This window comes from Trachemys scripta, chromosome 7 (genome assembly GCF_013100865.1).
Source record: "Trachemys scripta elegans isolate TJP31775 chromosome 7, CAS_Tse_1.0, whole genome shotgun sequence".
Taxonomy (NCBI): domain Eukaryota; kingdom Metazoa; phylum Chordata; order Testudines; family Emydidae; genus Trachemys; species Trachemys scripta.
In genome coordinates, this window is record NC_048304.1 from 51,130,926 (window position 1) to 51,141,897 (window position 10,972).

Here is a 10,972-nt window from a genome sequence, read left to right on the forward strand (position 1 = left end):
GGGAACCCCCAACCCCCTATCTCCACCTTGCCTCAGTGGCTACTGCCAGTCATCATCTAGCCCTCACTCCCTGGTGCAGACACGCATCACCTGCTGCCTTTGCCTATCTCTGGGCTGCCTCTCTGCAGCCCCAGTACCTTCTTATAGGCACTTTTCAAGGCCTGCAGCCTGGGGTTTTTCCAGGCTGGAGCTCCCCAGCTCCCTCTGCCCTTCCACTGCCCTGCTCCACTCTAGGTACCCTGCTCAGCTCCCAGGCAGCCAGGTCCTTCTCTCTCAGAAGCTAGAGAGAGAGAGGGTATCAGGAGGTAGCCGTGTTAGTCTGCATCCACAAAAACAACAAGGAGTCTGGTGGCACCTTAAAGACTAACAGATTTATATGGGTATAAGCTTTCGTGGGTAAAAAACCTCACTTCTTCAGATGGGGAGAGAGAGAGAAGGTGTTTCCTTCTGGCCCATCACCCTCTTATAAGGGCCACCTGGGACCTGATTGCATTGGCTACAGCTGTGGCTGTTTTCCCAATGCCTAGCTTCTCAGCCACAGCCCTCTCCAGGGCTGCTTTAACCCCTTCAGGGCTGGAGCAAAGTGGATAGAAAGCTGGCTCAATAGGCAGTGATCAACGGCTCGATGTCTAGTTGGCAGCCTGTATCAAGTGGAGTGCCCCAGGGGTCTGTCTTGAGGCCAGTTTTGTTCCACATCTTCACTAATGATCTGGATGATGGGATGGATTGCACCCTCAACAAGTTTGTGGATGACACTAAGCTGGGAGGAGAGGTAAATACACTGGAGGGTAGGGATAGGGTCCAGAGTGACCTAGACAAATTGGAGGATTGGGCCAAAATCTGATGAGGTTCAACAAGGACAAGTGTAGAGTCCTGCACTTAAGGATGGAACAATCCCATGCACTGCTACAGGCTGGGGCCCGACTGACTTAGTGGCAGTTCTGCAGAGAAGGACCTGAGGATTACAGTGGACAAGAAGCTGGATATGAGTCAACAGTGTGCCCTTGTTGCCAAGAAGGCTAACGGCATATTGGGCTGTATTAGTAGGAACATTGCCAGCAGATCGAGGGAAGTGATTATTCCCCTGTATTCAGCACTGGTGAGGCCACATCTGGAGTATTGCATCCAGTTTTGGGATCCCCACTACAGAAAGGATGTGGACAAATTGGAAAGAGTCCAGCGGAGGGCAACGAAAATGATTAGGGGGCTAGGGCACATGACTTATGAAGAGAGGCTGAAGGAACTGGGCTTATTTAGTCTGCAGAAGAGAAGAGTGAGGGGGGATTTGATAGCAGCCTTCAACTACCTGAAGGGGGGTTCTAAAGAGGATGGAGCTAGGCTGTTCAAAGTCATGGCAGATGTCAGAACAAGCAAAGGTCTCAAGTTGCAGTGGGGGGAGGTCTAGGTTTGATATTAGGAAAAACTATTTCACTAGGAGGGTGGTGAAGCACTGGAATGGGTTACTTAGGGAGGTGGTGGAATCTCCATCTGTAGAGGTTTTTAAGGCCCGGCTTGACAAAGCCCTGGCTGAGATGATTTATTTGGGGTTGGTCCTGCTTTGAGCAGGGGATTGGACTAAATGACCTTCTGAGGTCTCTTCCACCCTAATCTTCTATGAATGAGTAACTAACCCATCCTTAGGTTATCTGCCAACACCCCCCAGCTGCATGTCACCAGCACACGTTACCCACAAGGACTATACATTTTCTTCCAAATCTTTGGTAAAGATCTGGAACAGCAGTGGGCTGAGAACAGATCCCCACAAGACCCAAAAGAACCCTCCCCCCACTGGCTGATAATTTCCTGTTGACAAGCTATGATGGGTGTCCACCCCACACAGGACTGGAAGGGGTTAAGGTGGCCAGGCAGGCCAATTAACTGCCCAGGCTGCACCTGGAGGAGGAGCTTCACAGCAAACAAATATTTCAATCTTGGCTCCTCAGGCTGGCAGAGAAAGCACTAACACCCTCCAATGGCTGGATACTGAAGCTGGACAAAGTCAGTCTAGAAATCAGGCGTACATTTGCAACAGCTGGAAGAATTAACCATTGGAGCCATTTATTGGGGTCCTGGTGGATTCTCTGGCACTGTCAATTTCTAACTCATGACTGGCTCTGCTCTAGGAAGTGTTGTGGGGCTGCTCACTCACCTGGGCCAAACGGGCTCAACCGAGCTGATCACAGGGACCCTTCTGGCCTTCAAAGCAGGAATCTGTATAAATAAATTCCAGCGCAATTCCTGTGAATGAGGCTCTAGGGTAGTGTTGCCAGGCATCCGGTTTTCGGCTGGAACACCCGGTTGGAAAGGGACTCTAGCAACTCCAGTTGGCACCGCCGACCTAACTGCTAAAAGGTTGGTCGGCAGCACAGCAGGGGTCTGGGTCTGGGTCTGAGTCTAAGGCAAGCTCCCTACCTACCCTAGCTCCATGCAGCTCCTGGAAGCCACCTCCAGGTCCCAGTGGCCCCTAGGCTCATGGGTGGCCAGGAAGGCTCTACCCATGCCCCATGTGCAGGCTAAACAGCTCCTATTGGCTGGGAACTGCGACCAATGGGAGCTGTGGGGGCGGTGCCTACAGACAAGAGGGCAGCGCAGAACTTCACTAGCCACACCTGCATCTAGGAGCTGTAAGCGCTCCCAGGACCCCACACCCCCTCCCTCACTTAAACTCCCTCCCAGAGCCTGCAACCCCTCCACACCCTAACCCCCTGCCCCAGCCCTAAGCCTGCTCCTGCATCCAAAACCCCTCATCCCTGGCCCCACCCCAGAACCCACACCCCCAACCAGAGCCCTCACCCTCCTGCTCCAGCCCGGTGAAAGTGAGTGAGGGTGGGGGAGAGTGATCAACGGAGGGAGGGGGGATGGAATGAGCAGGGGTGGGACCTCGGGGAAGGGGCAGGGCAGCGGTGTTCGGTTTTGTGCAATTAGAAAGTTCACTCCCTAGAGTAGGGTTGCCATCATTTTGTGGGATGTGGCTACATTGCAATGAGACCTGTGGCTGGTCCATGTCAGCTGATGCATGCTCACGAGGCTTGGGCTGGAAAACTACAGTGTAGACATCAAGTCTCGGACTGGCGGCTAGGCTCTGGGACCCTCTCCTGTTGCCCTATTTTACAGAGAACCATGTTGACTGGCGTTAATCAGGCGCATTTATTCTTTGCTACTTGTGTCAGCCATTCAATGGCTTTGCCCAACCCTGTTTGCCTTTTCCAGGTGGTGGCACAACATTAGCATATCTCCAGTCCCCTGGGCCTGGGAAGGGTAATGGGAGGAGGGGGAGGTAGGGCAGGCTCAGAATTTCTCCCTATTTTGTTCTTATATTATAGATGGTGTTGTTGTTTTAGAAACAATCAAGCAATTGCAGAGCCAACCTGGCTGTCACCGTGGAGCCAGGGTTACAACCAGGGGTGAAAGTAACTTAAAGGACTTACTGGTACGCCGGAGTCCTGAGCGGGGACGTGGCCTCAACTGGAAGAGGTGGGGCCTTTCAATATTTAAAAGCCCTGGGGCTTCAGCTGTGGCTGGGAGCCCCAGGGCCTTTAAATCACCCCAGAGCTACCAGCTGCAGAGGCAGCTGGAAGCCCCGGGGCTCAGGAGTGAATTAAAGGACCTGGGGGATCTGGCTGCCGCGGAGCTCCAGGCCCTTTAAATCACTGCAGGAGTCCTGCTGCCGCTACACCTCTGGAGGCCATGCCCTGACCCCAGACAATACTGATACTGCACAGTGCCATTGCATGCCTCACCTCCTCTTTTCTTTGCCCATCACAGCTGTGTCGGCGTTTGGAAAGAAATTCACATCGTTCTGGTGAGCGAATGCCGGAAGGTGAGTCACACTCAACTGCCCCAATGCCCCACCCCATGGCCATCCTGATGTACGAACCTTTGCTTCCCCACAGCTACCCTGATGCACCAGCCCTCACCTTCCCAGAGCCACCCCAACACGCCAGCCCTCGCCTCCCCCCCCAACTGCCCTGATGCACAAATCCTACAGCCATCCAACGTCCCAGCCATAACCACCCCCCAGTGTACCAGCCCTCGCCATCCCATTGTCATCCCAAAGCACCAGCCCTTGCATCCCCATAGTTGCCCTGATGCACCAGCCCACACCTCCCCACAGCCACCTCAAAGCACCAGCTATTGCATCCCCACAACTGCCCCGACGCGCCAGCCCTCGTCCCCCCACAGCCGCTCTGAGGCGCCAGCCCTCGCCTCCCTACAGCTGCCCCAAAGTACTAGTCCTGGCCTCCACATAGCCATCCTGATGCGCCAGCCCTCGCCCCCTACAGCTGCCCCAAACCACCACTCCTCACCTCCCCACAACTGCCCTCAACCACGAACCCTTCCCTCCCTGTTGCCACCCTGATGCACCAGCGCTCCCCTCCCCACACTGGCGCCGATACACCTGCCTTCTCATCCCACAATGGCCCTGACGCACCAGCCCTCAAATACCCACAGCTACCCTGACACGCCAGCCCTCGCCTCCCCACAGCTGCCCTGACGTGCCAACCCTCGCCTCCCAACTGCTGCACTGACACACCAGCCCTCACCTCCCCATAACTGCCCTGACACCCAGCTATCGCCTCCCCACAGACGCCCTGACATGCCAGCCCTTGCCTCCCCATGGCCACCCCAAAGCACCAGGCATTCTCTCCCCATAACCGCCCCAATGCACCAGCCCTCATTTCCCCACAGCTGTCTTGATGCACCAGCCCTCGCCTCCCCATAACTGCCCTGTCGCACCAGCCCTCCCTTCCACACAGACGCTCTGATTCTCTAGCCCTTCTCTCCCCACAGCCACCCTAATGTGCCAGCCCTCACTTACCCAATCCGCCCAGACATGCCATTCCTCGCCTCCCCACAGCCTACCTGACACGCCAGCCGTTGCATCCCCATAACTATTCTGACTCGCCAGCCCTGGACTCCACACAGCCACCCTGATGCACCAGCCCATGGCCACACAACATACCAGCCAACACCACACATAGTATGCCAGCTCACATCACCTAATAGCCACCCCGAAGCACCAGCCCTCTCTTCCCCACAGGTATCTGGAATGACGACGGCTCATGTAACAAAGCAGCCTTTGGCGGGACACTACCAAGAGTATCAATTCAGGACACATTGCTTAGAACAGGGCAGTCAAAGCCTAAGGCTGGGGATCCTTCACTACTAAGGCACGTCAAACCAGACAAACAGAGAGGACTTCAGTTTTACCTCACTGGCTAACCAGAAGTCATACAAGCAATTCCCTCAGACACTCCAGTTTCCCAGTATCACCACCAGCACCACTCCTTATGGGGATGAATGGTTATGAAAACCAATACCCCAGTAAAAGAAAAAGGGTTCTCCTGATCCCAAAGGACCAAGCCCCAGACTCAGGTCAATATACCAGCCAGATCTTACCCACTGTTGCCAATCCTTTAGAATCTAAAATCTAACGGTTTATTCAGAAAAAGAAAGAAATATGGTTGAGCTAAAATTGGTTAAATTGAATCAATTACATTCAGCAAAGTTCTTGGTTCAGGCTTGTAGCAGTGATGGAATAAACTGCAGGTCCAAATCAAGTCTCTGGAGTACATCCACAGCTGGGATGGGTCATTCAGTCCTTTGTTCAGAGCTTCAGTTTGTAGCAAAGTTCCTCCAGAGGTAAGAAGCAGGATTGAAGACCAAAATGGAGGGGTTTCCAGGACCTTTTCTGTCCTCTGCCATGTGGAAGAACACCTCTTTGTTCTTACTGTGGAAAATCACAGCAGCAAGATGGAATTTGGAGTCACATGGGCAAGTGGATGGTCAGGTTAAAGCCCTAACTGAGAAAGGAAAGGGTAGATTTTTGATGGGTGATGGATTGTTGGCTAATACAGCTTATAAAAGCAAACCTGAAAAGGGTGACTGTGATTTGCTGGAAGTAGCTCAGTATAGTGACAAGAGCAGCAGTTTATCTGTAGGGCGTGGCAATGTGCCTGGTAAGAAAGCTGCCCCACTATCCCAGTATTTGTCTGTAACCAGCCATATGTGCTGGGACAAGGGAGAGGAGAACAAAGAAAGTTTGGATGAGCCTAGGCAGCCTTGAGAGCTGATGGTTTTGTCTAGTCAGCAGTTTGGGAAGGTGAGGATAGTGGAAGATGAGTATCCCTATACCTTACCTGTTACCTGTGTGGAGAATTGTGACAGTGAAGGAAATGTGCCTGTATCTGTTAGGGGTATTGACTTGCGTATGGAGGGATCTACCCCAGTCTCCAAGCAGTTGTCTGTGAACAGCCCTGTGTGCTGGGACAAGGAAAATGAGATCCCAAGCTGTGTGTCTGTTAAAGGGGAAGGTTTCTCCAGTTGTTCTTTGTCTGTGGAGCAGACAGAAGGTGCCTTTCAGCCTGTGATGGTTGCGGGTAGTGCAGTTGTCTCAGAGTTGGTTCTGGATTCAACTAAAGCCCAGGAAGGGAATGGTCCTAAGTTTGTCTGCTAGGGAGAATGACACTGTAACTAGGTTGCATCCAGTTAGTGTCCTAGCAAAATCCCAGAGACCAGACAATTCTGGTGCTTGTATTTTGCCTGTTGCTAATGTGTGGCTGGAAAAGGGTGTAGCAGCTCTGTCTGATCAGGGTGATATCCTAGCCAGAGCACAAGGAAAGCATAAAGGTGATTTGTTTGTGTTACCTACTGACAGTTTGAACACTTGTAGCAAGAAGGAAAAGATTCCTAAACTTGTGTGTGGGACAGGGAAGGAGAATGCTTCTAACCTTTTGACTATGAAATCTAGCAGTTTGCCTGAAAGGGGATTGTGTAGGAATCCACCTGATAAGCCAAAGATGATCCTGGATATAAATGAGACCCAGGAAGAATCTGTTGTTGCTCAGGAAAGTGTTCCTTTAGAGCAAGCCCTAGGTGAAGAGGGTAAGGGCAGAATTTCTGTGAGGGGTAAATTGTTACTTAGAGAAGCTCCTAGGGAAAGGAATCCTCATGGTAATCTGTGCAAGCAATTTGCTGTAGCTGAAGAGTGGGAAAGTGATTTAATCAAGGAAGTTTCAGTTCCTGATAGGCAGACATTTTCTGCTAAGAATGAATTCATTGATTTTGCTTTGGAAAGATCCAGTGTGGATAGCTCTGAGAAGGCTTCAGATGGAATGAAAATTGTTAGGGAAGTTGGACAGTCCTATAACCAAGTGGCTGTGCTTGACCAATTTATTAGGAAAACAATGTTGTCGGGACAGAAATATCTCCATGTAGATTTTTTGAATGAACAGTCTGTGTCTCAGACTCAGAGGGAAGAATGGCTAGCTAAGGCTGCAGAGCAGAAAAGCTGTGTAGTTAATCTCTCGAGAATGCAGGGGATGGCAGGTATACTCTCATCTCTAGACACTTTGGATATGACTTGTAATCTCTCAGTGGACTTAACATCTGATTCCATGTGGAAGCAGAGGTTGGTAAGGGAAGGACCACAGAACTTTAAATCTAACTTGTTAGTAAAAATGGATGGTATCTCTTTAAGACAGGGTCCAGCCTTGGAATTGGTAGTGATTAAGGATCTGAAAACTAGTGAACAGGCTCCTGCTCACCTCCCGACAACAGTCCCAGCGCACCAGCCCATGCCACCTCACAGCCGTCCTGACATCCAAGCTCTCGCCTCCTCACAGCCCCCCTGATGCGCTCACCCTTGCTCCCCACAGCCACCCTGACATGCCAGCCATCACCTCCCCACAACCGCCCCAACACTCTAGCCCTCGTCTCCCCACATCCACCCTTACGTACCAGCCCTCCCTTCCCCAGAGCTGCCCTGATGCACCAGCCCTCTCCTCCCCACAGCCACCCCGATGTTCCATCCCTCACCTCCCCACAGCCGCTCTGATGCTCCAGCTCTTGCTTCCCCGACACACCAGCCATCTCCTCCCCTCAACTACTCGGAACCACCAGCTCTCTCCTCCCCACAGATGCCCTGATGCACCAGCCCTCGTATTCTCACAGCTGCCTCGAAGCACCTCCTCATGGCCACCCCGAAGCACCAGCCCTCACCACCCCACAGCTGCCCTGACACACCAGCTCTCACCTACCCACAACGGACCTGACACACCAGCCCTCGCCTCCCCACAGCTGCCCTGACGCATCAACCCTCACCTCCCCCCAACCGCCCCAACGCTCCAGCCCTCGTCTCCCCACATCCGCCCTTATGTGCCAGCCCTCGCCTCCCCAAAGCTGCCCTGACGCATCACCCCTTGCCTCCCCACAACTGCCACGACACTCCAGCCCTCGTCTCCCCACATCCACCCTTATGTGCCAGCCCTCGCCTCCCCAGAGCTGCCCTGACGTGCCAGCCGTCACCCCTCACAACTGCCTCAACACACCAGTCCTTGCCTCTCCACAGCCGCCCAGACACGCCAGCCCTCGTCTCCCTGCAACTCTCCTGACAAACCAGCCCTCGCCTCCCCACAACCGCCCCGAAGCATCAGCCTCGCCACCCCACAACTGCCCCGACAAACTAGCCCTCGGTTCAACACATCCACCTTGGTGCCCCAGCCTTCGCTACCCTACTACTGCCCTGCTGTATTGGCCTTGCCTGATGCTCCGGACTAGGTGTGTGGGCTTTATAGTGTCTGCTGGGTGCTGGGAATGGGTGAAAGCTTCCCAAGCATTGTCTGCAATGTCACACTAGGGAGATGAGAATCAGCCCATCCAGCCCCCATCCATGTGCCCTCATTATCCCCCACCACTCGCACAAGTCACTGTCCCTCCAACCACTCTCTTTCTCCATACCCCACCAGCAGTCACCTACCGTGTGCCCCGTCATTCTCCACCCACTCCCCAGCCCCTGCACACTGCACTGACCTCCTATCCTCTCTCCTGCCCAGTAGCCCACCTGCTATTTACTGACTGCACTACCCTGCTCAGGCGGGAATTGCCTGGGGCTGCCTTTCATTAGCTGCCGGCCCCCTCTCTGCCCCAACCCACCCTCTTCCCCCAACAGGAGGCTGGGAAAGCAGGTGGTGATCTAGTCTTTGCAGTGGAAAAACCTATGAAGAAACCAGTGAATTCAGCAGGCAACGTTGGACTCTGGGTATAACAGTGAGTGTCGCTGGGGATACAGTCGCGAAGCGGGGGGGGTCTGTTTGGGGTATAGCTGCAAGGGGGTCTGCTCGGAGGGGTACATCCACAAGGGGGACTGCTAGGGATACAGCCACATAGGGGTCTGATTGTACAGCCACATGGGGGTCAGGGGTACAGTCATGAGGGGAACTGCTGCTTTTTGCCTTTTGCAGATTGGATTATGTGGAAATTTAGTGCTCATGAAATTAATGCCCATCAGCAGGGTCAGGCACACAGCAAGCTTCCTCCCCCAGCTCTGCCGGTGCCTCTCAAACACCTGCCTTGCAGCCACCGGCTAGCCCAGCCCCAACCCGCAGCCTGTGCTAGCCCAGCCCTGGGATCCCCCCTACCCCAGTTCTGCCAGTGCCTCTCTCTCCCAACCCACAGCCCTCTGCTATTTCAGCCCTGGGCTCCCCCCTCCCCCAGCTCTGCCGGTGCTCCTCATTCCCGACCCACAGCCCCCTGCTGTTCCTGAAAAAAGTGTGCCCGTCCTTAAAGCTGTGTGCGAGCTTTCTGCTGGTACCAGAACGCACAGGCTCATTTTCCATGTGCCATCAGTCTCAGTGCATTGGAGAGCAAAAGGCCTGAGGTGTGGTACGTTTGCTGTATGATGAGGTTGGCAGGGCGAAGGTGGCTTGAACAGGGCAGTGTCCCCCAGGCCGGGAGTGGATGGGCCATTTTAGAGGCCCTTGTCCCAGTGGGAAGAATAAAGTGTGGGAGAGGCTCGGCCCATCACTCCCTTCCTTGGGAACCAGACCCTGCCCCATACCATCTCCTGGATATGACAGCCAGGCAGCCATTGCCCTAGGCTGCTCAGTGTCCAGGCCGGCTTCCCCAGCCCTGCTATCACCAACATTCGCGCCCCACGTTGCCGTTCGCAAGGGTACAGCAGAAGTCTGACAGGGCAGGCTGGTCCCTGTGGTGTGAGCACTGCACGGAACATAATAACAGTCCCAGCCTGGGAGAGCTGGGAGTGAGAGATGGGACTGCCCAGAGCATGTGACCAACAAGCCACTGGAGTACCGAACCCACAGGGAGGTCACGGCCCCACTGGGAAGACCTCCTTGCTGGCTGGCCCATATTCCCCCACAGAGATGAGCTGATCTCTCTTTGGCTGCCACTGCCTCAGCACCCTCCCCGCCAGCCCTTTGCCAAGGGGGATTGGTTGACATTGTGGCTGCTGAATCATGGCATGCCCAGGCCACTCCTCTTGCTTGGAGCATCACCCACTGCTTGGGTTTTGCTGGGCTGCTGAGCCCCTGCCTGGCAATGGGTAGCCGAACACCAGAGTTATGGCAGGAGAGCTGCAGGAGCCTGGCCTGGTGTCAAGGTTCCTTCCCCACTCTGAACTCTAGGGTACAGATGTGGGGACCTGCATGAGAACCTCTAAGTTTAACTACCAGCTTAGATCTGGTTTTGCTGCCACCACCCAAATTATTTATGAGTTATTTGGGAAACTCTGTCTATCTCCTCCCGAGAATATCTCCCTCCCAAGCAGGGCCGGTGCATCCACTAGGCAAACTAGGCAGCCGCCTAGGGCGCCAAGATTTGAGGGCGCCAAAAAGCGGTGCCCAAAATGTCTGAGATGCTCACCCGGTGCCGGCTAAATGTGTAACCCTCTTTGATCAGCTCCGGCCGGCCGGGAAGTGACGTCATTCCTCCTCCAGCCGCTGGGGGCGCTGCGCTGCTCCCTGCTGCTCTGGCTCTTCCCCAGGGCCCAGCCCCTGCTCAGCCCCGCCCTGCCCCCACTCCCCTGAGCTCTGCAGCAGGGCCGGGGCTGCAGGAAGTAGAGACACGGCCCCAGCCACGCTGCCGGTGAGTGCTGGGGGGTCGTTCCCCCTTGCCCCTAAGCCAGCCCCCCCCACAGAGGCCTGGGGCACCCCCCACATGGGGGGGCTGCGTA

At 54.5% G+C, this 10,972-nt stretch overlaps 1 protein-coding gene across 1 annotated transcript in view; it reads left to right on the forward strand.

Annotated features, from left to right (window-relative positions):
- Nucleotides 1-10,972, forward strand: part of BSN (bassoon presynaptic cytomatrix protein) — a 450,473-nt gene that overhangs the window by 430,017 nt on the left and 9,484 nt on the right. Inside the window, 2 exon segments of the mRNA XM_034775746.1 lie at nucleotides 3,766-3,820; nucleotides 8,951-9,048. Of these exon segments, the coding sequence (XP_034631637.1) occupies nucleotides 3,766-3,806 (41 nt within the window). The 3' untranslated portion in view covers nucleotides 3,807-3,820; nucleotides 8,951-9,048.